The sequence below is a fragment of the Sarcophilus harrisii genome, chromosome 3 (genome assembly GCF_902635505.1).
Source record: "Sarcophilus harrisii chromosome 3, mSarHar1.11, whole genome shotgun sequence".
Classification (NCBI taxonomy): domain Eukaryota; kingdom Metazoa; phylum Chordata; class Mammalia; order Dasyuromorphia; family Dasyuridae; genus Sarcophilus; species Sarcophilus harrisii.
Genome location: NC_045428.1, coordinates 53,336,131 through 53,356,149, shown reverse-complemented (window position 1 = coordinate 53,356,149; position 20,019 = coordinate 53,336,131). Strand labels below are relative to the sequence as shown.

General features: G+C 33.1%; 1 protein-coding gene across 4 annotated transcripts in view; it reads right to left on the bottom strand.

Moving 5' to 3' along the window:
- SPHKAP (SPHK1 interactor, AKAP domain containing) overlaps positions 1-20,019 on the bottom strand; it is a 157,705-nt gene that overhangs the window by 63,585 nt on the left and 74,101 nt on the right. For all 4 annotated transcript variants that reach the window (XM_031957890.1, XM_031957891.1, XM_031957887.1 and 1 more), the window contains exon 3: positions 15,299-15,406. In XM_031957890.1, coding sequence (XP_031813750.1) covers positions 15,299-15,406 — 108 coding nt within the window. The remainder of the gene's footprint in view (positions 1-15,298; positions 15,407-20,019) is intronic.

Sequence of the window (20,019 nt, the reverse complement as noted above, 5' to 3'; positions counted from 1 at the left end):
TTTGTGGCGTATTTCTCCCTATCCCTGATTTTCATCTTTCTTTAGTGTGATATCTTCCTTCATTAGATTGAAAGTTTCTTGAGGACAGAGAATGACTTTTGCCTTTCTTTGAATCCCCAGCTCTTAGTGCTTTTTCTGGCATGTAGCAAATGCCTGATAAATGTTTTTGGACTGACTTTTTAATTTGAAAATTGTGGTGTGTACTATGTTTGAAGACTTTGGGTTCCGTGGCCATTAAAGGGATTCTTTGAGCCACTCTTCCCTTCCAGTTGATGAAGGGTTTAAAAGGGAGAAAGGCCTTGTTTGTAGTCAGTCTACTACTTGCATCTTCTGTTGTCAGAAAATTTTATGTGTTTGCAAAGAACACCAATAATACTCCCATTAAACTCTGTCTCAGAGTCCTGATTCAAGTAATGGTAAAAAACAGATAACTTACAACATATGTGTAACTGAGCTCTTATTTGTAGCATTTGCCAATTGCCAAAGTGTAAAATGCTCACACTAAAGATTTAACAGTTGTTTCTCAAATCAGTAGGAGCTAGCTTCAGCACATCCCTGGATCAAGGCAGTTACTGGAAATAGATAATTCTGAATACATTATCGATATGGGAATGGATAAACAAATTCTGGTACATGAATGTATTGTAATAGTACTGTGCTTTAAAAAATGGTGAAGAAGCATGAAAATACTTACATGAACTTATGCAAAGTGAAACAAGCAGAGCCAAGAAAAAACAATATATACTACAGCTATGTATATGGAAAGAACAAGAACCACTAAGCAATAAAAAAAAATATTGGAAAATTATAAAGAATGACCTATTTTAAAGAAGAAAAATGAGAATATGCCTTCCTCTTTGCTGGAAAGGATATATTGATATTTGATCATTGATTCATTGATATATGAATAGATTTTACTCATTAAAATTTTTCTTCCTCTTTGTCTGAAAAAGAAAAAAAAAACTTCTTTTATCCAAAGGAGAAGCTCTCTGGAAGGGAGCAGAGGGAAAGAGAATAAATGGGAAAGTCAGTTCATGGAAAAACAACTATATCAATAAAAAGCTGAATTTATACAAATCTTGAGAATGACTCAATAGGTGAGTGCTAAGAAATTTTATGCACTTTGTAGTTATCTTAATGGAATTTCTTTTGTTTCCTCTTTTTTTTGGGGGAGGGGGCGGGGTTAGGATTGTTTAGAAATGATAATGATTTTGTGGATTTATTTTGTATCCTCATACTTAAAATATTCATCATCTTAGTTTCTTTACTGATTATCTGAGGTTTTCTAAATATATCATTATATCATCTGTGATTAAATCAAGAACAATTTTGACCCCTCCTGATGTTTATGCCTTTAATTTCACTCTCTTATTTCTCTGCTATGATTTTTGAAAAAATATATTAAATAATAGCGATAGTCTTGCTCTATTCCTATTTATACTGAGAAAGTTTCTAAAGTTTTTCTGTTGCAGATTATTCTATATTTTGTTGTTAGGCATAGATATCCATTTATGTATATTAAAGAAGGGTCTTCCATGCTTATTCTCTTAAAGTTTTTGATATAAATGAATACTGTTTTTGATAGAGCCTTTTTCCATTTCTATTGAAATAACCACTTTTTTGCTGTTGTTTATATGATTAATTATTCTTATTGATTTTAACTTACCTTTCTTGAAGTATCCATTTTTCAGCTCTCCCTCCCTATATCCTTTGAAGATGAATATCTTTTGCTTTAGGTTTATGTGTATATCTTGTTAATGCAATGCAAATATTTCTATTATCACAATACTGAAACTTTCTTGAGTGATAGTAAATTAAATTGATAAATGTTTATAAGCATTGTTAATGAATAATTGGTCACTGAATGAGGGATTCCAACGGAACTCACAAGTTTCTTCTTTGAATTAAGTATGTCATGTTATTTTATTCTCCCATTTAACCCTTTTGGAAAACACATCACTGGCTTTTTCTTTCTGAGGAGTCAATAAATACAAAGACATAGTTGAACAAGTGGGGTTAGAAACCATTTGCCAAAACTGTGATTACCATTATAGCTTTACTGTCTTCTGCCAGGTTGTAATTAAGAGGATACAGTAAAAACTGGATGGCAAATTAGGGTTTACTGGACTAAAAATACCTTTACTAATTACAATGTGGAAGAAAAACAAAGAATGGATTTTATGCAGGAAACAATATTGTTCTTGAGAGATGCTTGATAATGCTTCAGTAAAAAAAAGAAAGGAAATTCAGTTGACTAATTTTTAGATGCAAATTAATGAAAAAGCAAGTTCAAAGTATAGTTATTTAAGATATGTTGGATAGCCAGTTTAGACGAAAGTAAAAGGTAATAGGAATTTGGCTTAAGTGAAATTGAACAGCTCTTTCTATGGAAGGTGATTATGACAAAACAGTTTGGTGAGAAATACTAAAATCTAAAATATGTTGAGTATATTGAATGAAAGCAAAGATATTAACTACCATGATGCTAAAATAAATTGCATGTGTAATACAAAGATGCCATACTTTCTGCTGGGGCCCCATGTTGGGAAATAATCTGATACAATTATAATTGTTTTAGTTTCATCCATGTTGAATTAATTTATGTGGAAACAGTGAATACTTATCCTTTAGGGCATTAAATAATTAACTGCTTTATTAAAATGTAGTTATCAAAACATAGTAAAGCTATTTGTCCAATTAAAATCTTTAGAAGGTCATGGAAACTTTCAGGAAAAGCACCTGGGAAGGTAATGATAAAAATTGCTCAAGTTTGTAAAATCATTGACCAGCCGGTTAAATTTTAAAAATAGGCTTACACACACACACAAAAAAAAATTTCCTGTAGCTACCATAATAGGAAAGAAATACGCAGGGTATTCAGATTTTCCATAAGTACTTAGAACCATAAATAATTATAATATAATATAATATGTAATCTTTCATAAAATCATAAGAATTGGAAGGTACTTTTGAGGTCATCCATTTCAAGTAACAATTATTAAACATTTTTTTATATACTATGTTAGGCCCAGGGAAATATAGTATAAGAAGACAGATAGTTCTTGATTTTACAAAGTTTATTAAGTGGTAGTGATATCTCTTATAGTTAGGGAAAAGTCAAGTGCAGGGAGCCCCCAGAAAAATGTAAACTTCTTGTAAGAAAGGACTATATTATTACTTTTAAACACTTTGTAGGACTAATCCACTATGCCTTGCAACTGAGATAATTAATAAATGTTTTTTAAATAGGTCATGTCCCATAGCTTAACAAGAGTTATTGGAAGCAGAAACTAGAAATCCTGAAGGACAAGAATCCACTAAGCTGACTGAAATGATAATAAAAGAAATTTGAGTATGCTAAGAAAAACAGGGACAGGAAAGTCTAGGATGATCCACTGTTGAAAAAGTCAAAGAAGTTATCTGGAAAGGAGATCTCAGGGATAAGAGGGAAACAAAATTTTCTGTACTGAGTGAGTGAGTATTCTCAGAAGCTGGGTGAGTTAAATTGGGTAAGCCTCTTTCTTCAAGGGTTAGCCCTGACAAAAGCCAATGTCAGTGTGATATAGTCCATTCTCCTATCCATTGCAGGGTTCTCTTTTACAGCATCCCTGGAAGGTGATCAACAGACCTGAGCTTGATCTAGGGACATGGGAGCCCATTAACTCACAAAGATGCTCATTTCATTTTAATAATACTTTAATTGTTAAAATAATTTTTCTTAGAATGATAGAAAATTCATCTTTTTAACTTTAACCCAATGGTCCTTTGGATATATAAGAATAAAACTAATTAGTTTTCTACATAAAACACTTTAAATATTTAAAAATTGTTATTGTATAACAGCTAACTAATTTCTCTTTCAGGGTAGATATCCTAGTTTCTTCCATTAATTTTATCTGGCATATTTCCCAGAATCTTCTTCTCCCCATTATCCTTCGCTGAGTGTGTTCTAGTCACTTTTCCTCTTAAAATATAATGCTCAAAACTAAACATAAGACTTTATATGTGGTTTGAGCAGTACAAAAGGAGGTCCTCTCCCCGTTCAAATTGTAATTCTTTTTTTGGAGCTGTATTTTTTAATCAATTGATTCTTCCACACTTCCTCCAAAGAGGGTCTAGTCACCACACTTGAAACCTCTCTTTCTTTCCTTTAAATATATTGAGAATACCAATTTATAAACTAAAGTTGTCTGCTGTCTTTCACTTTTACCTAATCAGTTAAAATTCCTTTATTAAGTATTCATTATGTGCCAGCCTTATGCTAAGACATAATTGCTCTCCTCAAGAAGCTTCTCTTCTAATGGGAGTGACAACATGAAAACAATCATATATATATATATATATATATATATATATATATATATATCTGATAAATGCACTGAGAATAGGAAGCAACGACCAACCAATCCCTCTTCACATCATACACATTCTCAGTTATGCCTTCTATGACAGAATCGAATGCAAACAATTCCAATTAGAATATAATCTCTTTTTTGAGAGGTATCTCTGTAGTTGGGCGCTAGACTTCTCTTATTCTCCCTCCCCCTTCCTTCCACACTACCAGATCCTCCTACTTCTTCCTCTCCCACTTTCACTCTTCTTTTTAGAAAAGAGGTGGTCTTGTTTGGACTTTGGGCATTTGCATCCTCTCCCTGCTCAGCTTCCTCTGCTTCTCTGCCCAGATCTACTGTCTCTTTTTACACATAAAAAAGTGAACAAGAATACATTAGCAACTTCCAAACCATATATATGCTTTTAAATTTCTGTAAAAGCTTTATGAGAATGAGCTATGCATATTCTGAAGATACTCCTGATTAAAATGAGTAGTGAACAGACAGGATCTTTATAGACAAATGTTTATACCAAACCATATCTCAACAGTGTACATAATATAAGAACCCATTGTGTGCATAATTTATTGATTTTTAAAAATCATTTGACTTCCAGGTGGAAATAATAGGTCTTTCCTACTGGTTTTATATGGTAGGTGAGAAAGGATAATACTTAGGTTATAGACCCAAGTAACTGAGAAGATAATGGTAAGAATAATAGAAAAGTTCAGCAGTGTAGAGATTTGGTATTCTGGGTCATCTAGTTTGAAAATCTGTGTAGAAACATTTTTTCAAAACAATTCTGTTAGATCACTTTGAGATATTATGAAAAGTGATCCCTGAATGCTTGTAAAATTATGTTTCAAACAGAATGTTTTTTCAATGAAATACTTATATGTAAGTTGCCTCCCTACTTTATTATTGAGAGTACCATTATCACTTCCACAATACCCATAATACACTGGGCATTGAGATGATATAGTCCAAATATCTTCATTATAAAAATACTGGCACATCTGTTGAATTTCTCATCTATATATCTTTTTTTTTTTTTTTTTTTTTTTTTTTTTTTTTTTTTTTTTTTTTTTTTTTTTTTGCTTAAAGAGGGAACAATAGAGGAAAGAAAGAAAATGAATATTTATCAAGTGCTTATAATGTTCAAGGGACTGTGATAAGAGCCAGAGTTATAAAGAACAATAGTTCTTGCCTGCATGGAGCATATATTTTAATAGAAGATAGCACAACAAAGGGAACTAAAAGTAGGGCATGACTTTGAAGTTCAGAAGGACAGAAATAAAATAAAAAAAGAAATATTTCCTTCTCTAGCTCATTTTACAGATGAAGAAACTAAGACAAAAAGGGCTAAATGACTTAGATATCATACAATGTCTGAGCTAGATTTCAATTTAAGAAGTCTGCCTTTCTCTAGGACTAGCTCTCCATTTGCTATATCATCTGGTATCCCCCATATATATCATCATTTTTCAAATGTATGGATATGTTATAATAATATATGAAGATGTTTGTCAATAATTGTCAAACTCATTTGAAAGTTTAACAAAATTTAAACTTCATTTTTACATTATGGAAGTTTTGGATCAGTGGATATGAGTGAGATAACTACCAGAAGAGGAGTCTGAGAAATCTTTTGCCATATTAAGTAGTTCTCATATAATTTCATTTCTACCCTCTTTTGGACTTCTCTCACATGCCCCTATGTAGGTACCTTCTTGCCCTTCTCTCTGCTTTTCTACATTGTGATGGTTCAAAAAGCATTGAAATGGTAATCAAGAGATCTGGATTCTGTTTCTAGACTCTCCTACTGATTAGCTGAGCGATCTTAGACAAAGTCCTTCACCTTTCTCTGAGCTCCCATTATTTCCTCATTTATAAAACAAAGTACATCCCTAGAACTTTTTGTTTCCGGGACCATTCATCAACTTTGACTTTTTCCTCTGCAAATAGTGTCATTAGTTCCATGGTTTTCTTACAAATACAGGAAATTGAGCTTAAAAAGACCACAAATTTTCATAATTACTGACAGTTTCCCTGCAAGGCTAGTGAAAAGTCTATTCCTGCAATCACTCTACAGTTCAGAGGTAGTGTGCCATGAAGTTCATGAAGCACTCCTCTACTTCAGCTAGTCAACAATGACTTAGCCAGTACACTATCCATTTCAAGCTTAAGACTTTTATTTTGAGAGCACTTAATTGAACAGAATCTTGAGTTTATTGATATCCTTCTGCCTATTCCTTAGTATTACATGCTAATAATAGCACATACTAACATTGGAATAGATACCCAGAGTGCCAGAGGTCATTTTCCAAAGCTTGCAGGGCCTTCAAGCTCCCGTGCAAATCAATAAGTAGTCTCATATCAAATGGTATGCAAACATGATAGGCCCTGGTGTTTCTATTATAACAAAGCAGAGTGTGTAAGTTTTCCTTTTCATTGGTAAGATTTTCCCATTGGTTTATGATCACAACAGTAACAAACATATCATTACTATAAACAATAGTATTGTGTCTAAGACACATTTGCTTAATTATATGGTTATATTCATTTGAGAAATATGATATTCACTATATTCAGCAAACCATTTACAAATGCCCTTACTATTTAGCTTTGCAATTACTGCAAATAGAATCTGGATTCCTGAAAGATAAGTGAATTGTTCTCATTTCACCTGTTAGCAAGCCAGGTATACAAATATCATTAATTCAAGTAAAATGGAGGTAAAAGAAGTCTAGTCCAAATTTTTAGGAGTGATGTGGTCTACTTGCTGATTTTCTTTTCAAATGGCAATGAAAGATGAGCACTTGCCCAATTGTGGAGGATTTCTATTTCCTTCCTTTGACAGACCTTTGTAATGAGAAGACTATTCTGAGAGTCTGAATCAACTTTTCAAGAAATGGAAATCTGTTTTCTAGTCTTCAATGGAAAGAAATTTCAAAATAATTACTTACTTTTAAATATTTCCAACTAGGAAATATATTTTATCAAGGGAAATATAACTATGTTATAAAACCAAACAGGGCACACCCAATCATCAACCAGTTGACTGAAGTAACCAAAATCATTGAGGTGGAATGGAATAGCCAACTTCCAATAGAGAGGTGAGTTCTGTACATACTAGCCATAGCCATAATCTACTGACTTCACTTTCCATAGATAACTTATAGAAGTATCAGGAGCTGAAGTAGAGATAGCTTACAAAAATAGAGACAATACTTATGATTTCTCTCTAATTTATCCTTCTATCAGATGAAGACAATTTTTTTCACTAAGATTTCCCCAAACAGGCTTCCATACTATTCTTCAAAGCTCTTGCTCACAGATTTCTTACCACAACAGACACAATTCTCTCCACATGTGTACAGTAAGTGATAAGATAACTAGAGTATATTTTACAGTCAGACATCTGACTTCTAAATCCCAGCTTCTTTTTATCTCTTGACAGTATTCTAAGTCCTCTTGCTGTCTTCCTTTTCAGACCTCTTTTTTCTCTGTTGCATAGCAGTTATAACTGAATCAGTGTGCCCTAGAATGGGATAAAGATATTTTCTGGAATGTTGGAATATTCTCTGTGAAGCAAAGATGCAAGAAAGCTTCTTAATGGCTTCATTTAATCTGCTAGGTGGGCTATAAAAACACTTTGTCCTTGGACCTAGTCAAGTTCTGTCTAGGCTTTCTTGCCAATATAATGGCTTGGTTACCATGATTAAAACAGATTTCAAAGGATGATGATTTTTACCAAAAAAACTTTGATGTAATCTGAGTCCCAGGTAGTATTAATTATGAATATCTTGGAGTGGCTCCATTATTTGAATTCACACTGCATATGTCCATTAGACTGGAACCAAATATCTTATTTTGCATAATTAGAACCCCTAACAGTGTGAATTTAAGTCCATGAGTCATATCAGGGAATTAGTTATTTGTACTAATCAGGACTTGAAGTAAATACAGATAAAATAATTTCTAATCAAATTCAAGCTCACAGGAGGTTAAATTGTCCATTACAAATTTCTGGAAGGTTGGCCAGTAAGACCCCTTCCCATTCTGATACCTTATGATTCCAACTGTTTAAACTATTTTTTACTGAAGTTTTTTATTTTCATAACATATACAAGGATATTTTTTTCAATATTGACTCTCCTTTTTTCCTCCGTTTCCCCTACCGCCTCTCCTAGATGGCATGTAATCCAATATATGTTAATCATGGTAAAAATATATGTTAAATCCAAAATAGGCATACATATTTATACAATTATTTTGCTGCACAAGAAAAATCTGATCAAAAAGTAAAAAAAAAAAAAATGAGAAAGAAAATAAAATTCAAGCAACCCACAACAAAAAGAGTGAAATGCTATGTTGTAATCCACCCTCAGTTCCCAGAAGTGTTCAAGATCAATGATCCCAAGATCATTGGAACAAGACTTTATCATCTCATCATGTTTCAATTATTTTTTAAAGGATGAAATAAGAACATATTTTAAGGATTTGGAAATTTAATTGAGAAAAGTATTATTTGATTGATTTCTGTATAATGACAAACAACCTCTTTTGTAATGCTGATCAGTAACATCCTTATGCTTGATCTGTTAAAGTAAAATTCAGGTTCAGATTTGGGCAAAAAGAAAGTTGAAATGGAGAGTGTGAATTTATATTCATAACAATTAAAAAGGATTCATCTATCATTGCCATATCTCTCCTATTCTTCCTGTAAACACCAAAATGCATTAAGACCATTAGTCTTCTTTCAGTGAATTGAAATAAGATATCTTTCTCCCATCCATTGTAATTCTCAAGACACCATAGTTCTTTATTAATGTAGCGATTCCAGTACTTCACTGAGGTGTTTGAAAGAGGAGATGCAGGGAATGAGAACTAAGTTGAGCACATACAAATGATGATGAAGGAGTAATTACTTTTTATCAAAAGTGCATTTTTGTTTTCAGTTCCTAAAGGCACTCTCCTCAATTACCATTGGATTTTTCTGAGCCTTCTAAAACAAAATTTTCCTGGATTATTAAAGTATGATATGAAAGAGTAAATTCCTGTGGTGTATGAGGATAAACACCACTTGCAATTATGTTTATTGAGAATTAGCTAGAAAGCAACTCAGAATAGTTTATAGCAATGAATGTCAGCTACTGAAAATATTACTGAAAACTACAAGTGGTTGGAAAGGGCATTTTCATGATTTCTGGCTATTAGCATGGAAAAAATGACCCATATGTCCAAATTGCTACATTTCATCTAAATCTATGGCTTTAAAAATATACTGCTACTTGTACTTAAGCCTTACTTAACCTTTCAGCTTTCACTACAATTTTAGTTCTTTTCGTCACTTTTTTGGAGGGGTAATTAACAATAGGCCTCAGTAACAATTTGTGATTGTTGATGTTTTCTGCCATTATTGATAATAGTTAAATTTGTACAAAGCATGATCTCTAAAAGAAAATGAATTCTTCCTAATAGCTACCATAAAGTTTTACCTCTTTTAGAATAACACAAGTTCAAGAGTTTGCTATTCACATGAGTTTTCTTTTGACAGATCAGATGAGAAACTGATTTTCTATGCAACTATATTTTAATAAAAGTAAATGTTGAATACAAACTCATTAGTTATTTCAAAATTTTAATGTTAAGGAAATGCTATTTAATGGAAGATTTTAAAAAAACAACACATGCTCATATTGCTACCTGTCATCTAATTCAATGTCCAGCTGATAAATATCAGCTTTTTATTCCAATCCTACCTTTATTTCTCTAACCAGTATGACATAGATAACTTCTGTATCCACACATTAAAATTTTGAAATAATTTTATATGCATTATATTCTTCAATCCTGACTATAGCAGTTTGAGTTAGATCAGAAGAATTACTGTTTCTAATTCATAGATGATGAAATGGAAGATCAGAGAGGTTAAGTGACTTAGATTTAATCATAAAGCTAGTATGTGACAAGGATGTTGTTTAGTCTTTTCTGACTCTTTGTGATGCTTGGTAAAAATACTGGCGTCATTTGACCTTTCCTTTTTCAGCTCATTATTCAGCTAAGGAATTGAGGTAGTCTTGCCCAGGGTCACACAAAGTGTCTGAGGCTATATTTGAACTCATAAGGATGAGTCTTTTTGACATAAGGCCTGGCACTCAATCCACTGTGTCACCTAACTGCCCCATATAAATGTTGGCTCTTATTATAATTAGGTCATGGAGTTATTTGAAACAGGTCACAGGGATTGACATTTCAAGCCCCTACCAATCAACAAGTATCTATTAAGTCTCTTTTATATGCCAGAAACTGTAATAAATACAGGACATACAAAAAAGGGGAAACATTGTCTAATTAGTAATCAAGCTACAGTCAATATATGGAAAGGATATTCTGAGCTGCCTTTCTCCACCTCTGGACTTTTTTTTTTTTTAGATCATTACTTTCTTTTTTTTCTTGGTTTTTATGATTTCTCAGACAATCATCAATCAAAAAAAACATTCATTAATCATGCTCTAAATGCTAGGTCCTAGTCATTTGAGAATTCAGACAGAAATGAAACATCTGATGAAAAGAGAAAATAAGACTGCAGAATCACCAATGATCTTTTAACCGTGGACCAACCAAAAAGATATATTGCTAATGTTTGTTTCTTTGTGCATGGAGACATAAAGTGAGTTAAGTGGTCATGGAATACTTATAACTTTGGGTTATCTAGTAAACCTATGGAATTGAACCTATGTTGATTAGTCCTGAATGCTTTTTCCTTTTACCTCTAAACTGTCTTATTTGATAGTCATTAGATCATATACATTCAATTATTATGTTTTTGCTGAAGATTATCAGATCTTTTTATCTAACACTTACGTATCAGATGACCTCTAACTTCTCATCTCCAACTGTCTATTGGACATCTCAAACTGGATGTCCTACAACCTCAAACTCAAAACTGAGCTTAGTGGCACTCATTGCTAGTTGTTTCCTCTGATATTACTTTTCATTTATACTGTTCATATCATATGTGTGTGTGTACGTGAATGCATGCACTTAGTAAATGCTTATTGACTGATATTGTTGGTTCAGACTGATTGAATATTATCTATGTAGGTAACTTGAGATGGCAGGAATGAGTTTGCAAGAGGTAAAATCATACATGAAGTAGCAATTAAATAACAAAATGCTTTTCCCCCCTTCTTTCATTAATTAGTTAATTAATTAATTAATTAATCAAGAATGGTCATTGCAGATAAGGCAGCTAATCTGCTTATGACATCTTTTCATTTCTTAATAAGTGTCCACTAGTTTGTATAAGAATGTGACTGGGGAAGTGTATCTCATTATTATTCAAGAGCAATAAAATTCCAGGGACATAAGAATGTAAAGCAGTGTCCACAGTAAGTTCTCAGAAAGTCTGAAACCTGGTTTTATCTCCAGGTTTCAGAATTGTAAAACAGAAGTTACCAATCTTTTAATTCCTTAGGAATGCTACAAAGGAGAAATAATTAAAGATGCAAAATACCCTAACATATTAAATAAAAAAGAATAATTCTGCTGATAGGAAAAAAGAAATTATGAATTCAATCCCTCTGAAGTCTAATGATATCTTAATGAGAAACACTGTTTTTATTTGATTGATAAGCTTTTCATTTAGCAGAGAATGAGGCCATGTATAATAGTAGGCATTTATGAAATATGTATCTCAAAGTTGTTCCATGATATTTTAATACCATATGTCATTTTGTCAAAATAGCTAAAGAATTTCCCTAAATTATAACTGAGGAATTGCATAAATGCTGCAGGTTTTTCCCCCTCCAACGCACACAAAAATATTATTCAGGCTGACTTTTCATTGCTAAAAGAGGCTTATCCAGGGTTATACACTAATAAGTGATTAAGGCTGACTTTAAGCTTAAGCTAAGTCTTCCTGACTGCAAGATCAGTGCTCTATCTACTGTGCCATCGTGCTGTCTCTTGCACTAATTTTTTGTAGTAGCAAAAATTGGAAACACAGTAGGTTCCCATAGAGTGGGATATGGCTACATTAGCTGGGAATGGAATGAATATAATTGGATCATATGAAAGATGACTATAAAGAATACAGAGAAATATGAAAACACATACATGGATGCAGTGAAGCAAGCAAAAGCAGGAAGACAATATCCATAATGACGTCAACAATTTCATTGTGTGGAACAAAAGCAAAACAACAATACCTTAATGCTGGTAAGAGTGATTTAGAGGTCCCAGTGTTGTTTTTTCATTTTATAAAGTAGTGTGTTATAAAGCAAAGATATCAAACTGGCATCCATGAGTACTGAGTTCCAATCCCTAATATGCTATTAAGCAGTTGGGTGACTATAGGGTCATTTCTTCTCTCTAACCCACAGTTCCTTCACTTGGATGAGCTCAAAGTACCTTTTCTGGCTTAATAGTCCATCATCCCATGATTACAAAATGTAGGGAAAACACACAAATAAGTGTGTGAGATTATAGGGAAAAAAAGAAATGTGATAGAAGAAGAAAAGGGAGACAGTCAGTAGGGGAGGACATAGTTGAAATATTGATTTTTTTTAAAGGCCAAAAGATATTATCTATGGTTTTAAGTCTCTTTTGTTTATTGTAGTTTTTACTTTTCTCTAGGATACTTTTGAGAAATCTTGTCTGGCTTCTTTCATGTACTGTGAGATTTCTTTGAGCTTTTGGGGGTCAAAGAACAACAGATATTTCTTTTCTTAGTCACTCAGTCGTAGTTACAGTAGGTAGAAAATAGTGAAGAGAAATAAATTTCCCATATACCAGGACTTTTCCTTTGAGTGAATTTCTCCAGTTTTCTGTGAAGAACTGGAAGGATCAACTGGCAAGTGTGAAACATCTATATACCTTACTTGGAAATACCTCACTTGGCAAATCTCTCTAAAAATATGAAAGATTCTTGGAGTTGTGTACTTTGAATCCCAATTTGAGATTCTTTAAAAAAATGAACATGAATGGAAAAGTTCAACTATTTTGTCATCTTGTCTCACCTGGTATGACCAGCTATTTATATTATCTGACTTTCAAATCATAACTACCCAAGTTCCCTGGGAGAGTTATTTATTCATTCTTCAAACTCTGCCCTCAAGATGAGCTGTCCTGAATGGTGAATGCTAGCTCACTCATCCCTCTATCTCACTGGCCTAGCTCATATATCTTACCCATTCCAGCAAAAATCTTCTAGGAAATCTGGGGTCTACCTAGGAATTTTCCCATCAGCTCTGCCCCTCTGATGTGAGATGAGGGTCAGTGTGTAGATATATTAGAAACAAGTTTAACAATTGGTAACTGAAGGGAGAATGACATGTATAATCTATATTTTCAACTTCTTGTTGATGGATTATATACCACTTGAGACCAGACTATAATTTTGGAGACTTTTATACTCATTCTCAGGAGATATGTGAGTTCAAATCTTACTTATGAAGCTCACTTGATGTGTAACCATGGACAAATAATTTTTGCTCTTTTAGTTTTCTGGGAATATGTAGCAGTTATTAGGAGGCTCAAATGACTGCATGTAAACTTCCGGTAGTTCTTAAACCATTATGTAAATATTGGCTATTCTTAATTTATTTCAAAATGCTTAAGGGAGAGGGATCTTCTTATTTCAGCTCCCTTATAATGCAATGGCTTTTTGGGTGATACTTAGTGCCACCATGTATCTACCTCCAGATATTATTAACTTCACATTACTTATTAGATAAAACTAAAAACTATATCAAAAGTGATCCATCAGAAGAATTTAAGTTATACAATTTCTTTCCCTGTTGCATTTTTAAAACACTGTGTGGCCTGTACCTAAAAAGATAAAATAAAATAAGATAAATTCTCCATTCCTTCTTAGCTAGACATTACTTTTCCAAACAAAACACCAAAGTTATAAAGCTATCTAGTCCTAACCTTGACCATATTCCTAAGGAAAGACTGAAGTATGTCAAATGGGTTGTGTATTTATCATCAGTTTGCTCTGAAATTCTCCAGTGTTGGAATGAGAAACTGATAAAGTGTCTGTCTCTTGTCTTCTCAACCTCTTTACAGATAAAAACCCCAACTCATTCCATTTTCAGCTTTCACTGTGTTTCTCACTCTTGACAGAAATTCTGGTGAGCAACTTATAAACGGAAATAGCACAAAGCCGATTTTCTCAATTCAAGCAAGAAAATTTAATTTCTCTTTGCTCTGGAAAGAAGCCCTGGCCCCTCCTTACCAGGTGCAATGATGATCCCACCAGACCTGGGAACTGACAGCTCAATTAAAATAACCATATGGAACACAGAGCCTATTTCATTTAAATAATTTCTTATTTCCATATTTGAAAACTTTGTAATATAATTTATGCAGAGTAGTTCCTTTGTTAAGTGAAAACAGCTTCATAGATAAAACTCTTAAGACATGAGAGGTTTCATTTAACTTAAGCTTAGTTTTTTTAAGCTTAGTAATAATTCTATCACATTATCACAGCCATAATCTGAAAGAAATGTAGCATTTTGTATTGACTCAAAGTCCATTCATACTCACTTCACATAAGAATTATATCCACCCACACAGTGACTTTTCTACATTTTCAAATTCATATTATAGCCTTTTAAATAGTCAACTATTCTTGATTGTTACCATGCAGATTATTTTCTGTTTTCTTCTGGGGACCTGAAAAAAGTCTTCCTTTTTAAAATTCCAGAACAGAATTCCTATGCTGAAATAAACACAATTATACTTGAAAAACTGTAAGCAGAAATATTTTCTTTTTCATCTCTACCGTATCAATAAATGTTCCAGAACCACCCTAAGCCCTGTTAGAGAGTTAAAAATAAAATCTCCCAAAGGCAAATGGTTAGCAAATTAAAAACAATGTTTCCTAAAAGGTAGCTCTGGTTATTCATTGTCTTTTGTTTACAGGGATACATAACCCACATGTTTTGTGTACTCACGGATGCACAATTTTCAGACTTGTCTTCCACAAATCCGATTTGGCACGGGGTCCTCTGGTTCTGAAGCCAGTAGTCTGTTGATTCCAATAGACTATTACTGCAAAGGACCTGTTAGAATAGAGAAAGCTTTCTTTAATGCTTTTATCCCAAGCTTTGCCTTTTAACAAGCATCCAGAACTGACAGTAGCTCTCTTCTCAAGGACCTATAAGTGTTTTTCTTCTCCTAGAGCATCAGCAGGTTTCCTGGATATTAGCAAAAATCTGCAGCAGCTTATCGTTACTCGTTACCAGCATGAGCAAAATAATCAGGCGTACTCTTTTATTTGGGGGCATACTACTGGGGATGTTCTTTCTCATAAACTCCAATACTTCTACTGATGATCTGAGATGGAGGGGATGTACCATGTGGAGGGTAGCTTGACTGACAACTCAGAGAAACCTTTATTTCATGATCTCCTCTTTCATGTTTTTCATCACAAATGAAGTTTCATTATTGCAAACTATATCACAGTAAAGACCAATTGACAGTCATTCATTCAACAAGTATTTATTAAATGCCTTCTCTGTGTCAGGCACTGTGCAAAGTGTTGGCAATACAAAGACAAAAAACCTTTAAAGAGGCGAATTTCTATCAAGGAACACATGAAATACAAATATAAACATATGCAACATAAATACATACATAAAATATAATTTTAGGGAAAGTCACTAACAATAAGTGGGAGTTCTTAACCTGGAGTCAGTAAACTTATAAAAAATATTTTATAGCTGTATGTCAATATAATTGATTTGTAATACCATGCATTTTATTTTATAAATTTAAAATTGTTATTCTGAGAAGCAATTCATAGGCTTTACTAGTTGACTGCCAAAGGGATCCACATCATATAGAAGGCTAAGAATCTCTATGGAAGGTGGAATCAGAAAAGGCCTCTTGGAGACAGTGACACAAGCAGAGTTTTGGAGACAACTAAATGGATTTTCTAAGAGGGTAAAGTGAGAAGGCAGAACATGCTGCATGAAGGGGACTTCTGTGCAAAGACATATAGAAAGGAAAGGAACTGTGGGAGAGGAACAGCAAGAAGACCAATGTGCATCCAAGTCAAACGATATTTAATAAAAATGAAAAGGCCGTGTGAACTTAAAACTGGGAAAGGTTTTTAAGTGCCAAACAGAGGTGTCTGGCTTTGACCCTGGAGGTAATAAGGAAACAGTGGAGTTTACTGAGTACAAAGGCTGAGGGGAAATAGTTTTTTAGGTATAGTTTTGCTGAAGTGCCCTAGATACTATATCCAGTAAAGGTCAAATTTGTCAAAAAATGAATAAAAACAAAAAATAACTACTATTCCCATGTAAAAACTAGGTATAAATTTTTCAGGGGTATGTCTTTTCTAGCCAGTTACTTTCCAATGAATGTATATAGTTGGTGTAGTATATCCACAATGCCAGGCCTAAAGTCAGGAAGTCTTGATTTTCCTGAATTCAAATCTGGCCTCAAATACAAGCTGTGTGATCCTGGACAAGTCACTTGCCTCAGTTTCCTCATCTATAAAAAGATCTGAAGAAGGAAATGACAAACACTTTAGTATCTTTGCCAAGAAAACCTCAAATGGGGTGAGAAAGAGTTAGACATGATTGAAAAATGACTGAATAAAAGAATTAGTAAATTTAAATTAACATAGTTTTCAAATTTTTTGTTATAAGAGGCCTTAATTACTAAATCTTACAACTGGAAGGATGCAAGAGATCACCTAGTGCAGTGTTCTCATTTTTTTTTTAAATAAAGAAACAGAGGAAAACAGAAGATTTTATTTCTGGGCTAAAAATATGCTTTGATTATGCTGCTGCCTTGTAGGCAACATGAAGATGCTTCTATTGTCTTATCTAGCACATTATTAGCCAAATATTATACCAGATTTGTATTGCTGCTAAAATGGCTTAATGTTTGGCTTCAATTTATAAGCATGACTAATTCAGTCAATTTCTCTAATGTACCTGAAAAAATGTCTGTGCAGCTAGAGAGATTTCTACTTTTTTTTTTTAAAGCCAAAACAAATTCATTTTCACTTTAGTCCTATTAGTTACATGTATACATTGTATACTGGCTGAACACTTGCTAGGGTCTAAGTTAAAATAAACACTCTCTGATTTTACTGAGTAATAGTTTTATTTTTAAACCCTCTCCCACAGAGTTTATGTTTATCATTACCAGAGACGACAAATCTTTCTGATTTTTCATTGGACAGCAGAAACAGATATTTTATTTGCTACAAAGCACAGGAAATGAGGTACTAAATCATTTGTTTTCTTTGATCTAGGCCCATGAGTATAAAACAGTGGGATAAAGGACTGGACTTGAAGTCTGGAAAGCATGCAAAATTCTTTACAAACTTTAAAGCATTATATGAATTCAGTTATTGTTAATAGTAATTGTACAGGGATATCCTGGTATAGAAATTTCTCACAGGTGCAGATCAGCAATTCATTTTAATTTATAGTTTTTTTCCAATCTAAGGTTAGCATGGGTCACCCCAAATTCCAGAATACAGAGGGAACCATATTAAAGTGTAATTGGAAAATTTTAATAAAACAAATAAAAATAAAAAATATAGATAATGTTTATATGTGATTTTCTAAATAAAAATATGGCCCATAGGCATCCATTTTTATTTGAGTTTGATACAGTGGGTTAAAAGGTGACCTGGGATTCTGGAAGATTAACTAAATTTTCCTTGGTAACACAGTTAAGTGAGTGTCTTAGCTAGGACTTCGATAGCAGGCAGGTCTTCCCAATTCCAAGAATAACTTATTGTCCATTGACTATATTATCTCTTTTATAAAGTCATTACCAGAAATTCCTATAGGGTACAGGCAAGGTGTACTAGCATCATCAAAAGTAGTCATTGTCACTGGTCCTCTTGCTTTTGGGCCCCAACATTCTCTGTATACTTATAAAACAGCATGACATTTGTCCTGAAATAATTTTTTTTAAAACATGTACCACATTTTTTAAATGAGGAAGGCTTTAAAATTTTCCTCTTCCAATTTAATTATATTTCAGTTTGAACATGAAGGTAGTTAGAAGCAAAGATGAAGACAGCCACAGGTTCATAGATTTAGGGCTGGAAGGGGCCTGAAAGGTCTTTTATTTTAAACCCCTCATTTTATAAATGAGGAAAATGACTCTTTCCCCACTTTGCAAGGTTACCATTTGCCCAAAGATACAGAAATTTATTGAGCATCCCAGACAAGATAGGAAGTCAGATTCTCTGACTTCAGAATCAACATTCTTTTTTTATTTTTAAAGTTATAGCTTTTTATTGATAAAATATATGCATGGGTAATTTTTAAAACATTGTCCCTTGCACTCACTTCTGTTCCAACTTTTCCCTTCTCTCCTCCCACCCCCTTCCCTAGATGGCAGGCAGTCTTATACATGTTAAACATGTTAAAGTATATCTTAGATACAGTATACGTGTTCAGATCCGTACAGTTCTCTTGTTGCACAAGAAAAAAAAATTGGATTCAGAAAATAAAAATAACCTGGGAAGAAAAACAAAAATGCAAGTAGTCCATATTCATTTCCCAGTGTTCCTTCTCTGGGTGTAGCTGAGAATCATTATTCTCTATACTGTACCACTCTGTCTATTAATTAGTTAAAGCAAAAATGATCTTTTTTTTTAACAGAAAGGTTTTTGCTTCCTATTAATATGATAGCTATCTATACAAAATTGAAAATCCCTGTTGTTTTTAGATTGCGTCAATTCTATGAATGAAATTACTATAGTGACGCTTTTAAATTAACAGTCACATAAAGGCATCGTATAACATGTGACTGTTCAGTTATTTTCAGTTATGTCCAACTCTTAGTGATCACATTTGGGGTTTTCTTGATGAAGATACTAGAGTGGTTTGCCATTTTCTTCTTCAGCTCTTTTTACAGATAAAGAAACTGAGGGAAACATGGTTAAGTGATTTGCCCAGATTCATACAGGTGGTAAATGCTAAGGCTAGAATTGAACTCAGGAAGATGTGTTTTCCTGATTGGCTCATCATTCTCTCCATTGTGCCATCTAGCTGCCCTTGTACAAAATGCTGGAATACATAAAGCTTCAGCTATGGAAAAATTTGCATCACAATTTTGTAACATGTTTCATAAACAGAATGATGGAGAGCCACTGGGGTGTGTTTAAAAAGGCAATGAATTGAGAGTTAGGAGGCTATGTCTCTTCACTTCCTTTGAACTTTCTGTTTTTATAGTTTTGGAAAATGACTTAAACTCACTAAACCAGTTTTCTCATTTGAAAAATGGGAATAGTAACCTGACAAGGTTATTGTGAAGAAGTATTTGGTAAACTATTTGTGCTATTACTTTTAAAAATAAAAAAAATAAATTTAAGTTAAAATAAATTTTAATTTAAAAAAATTATCAAGAATTTATTTTTTTCTACTTCATACCTCCCACTGCCCACTCAGTGAAAAAAGAAAGAAATAAAAAGAAGCAAAGAAGCATAGAACTTGTGTACTCAATAAGCATAGTAAAACAACAACAACAAAATTGCCGTGTTGGCCTGTCCGTTTCTTTTTTGCATATTATTCCATTAGCACTCTCTAATGAAGTAAATAGGGTTCCTCATTTTTCTTTGAAATCCTAGTTGATTGTGCATTGATCAAACTTTTAAAGTCTTTCATAATTTTATTCATTCATATATCATACTTAT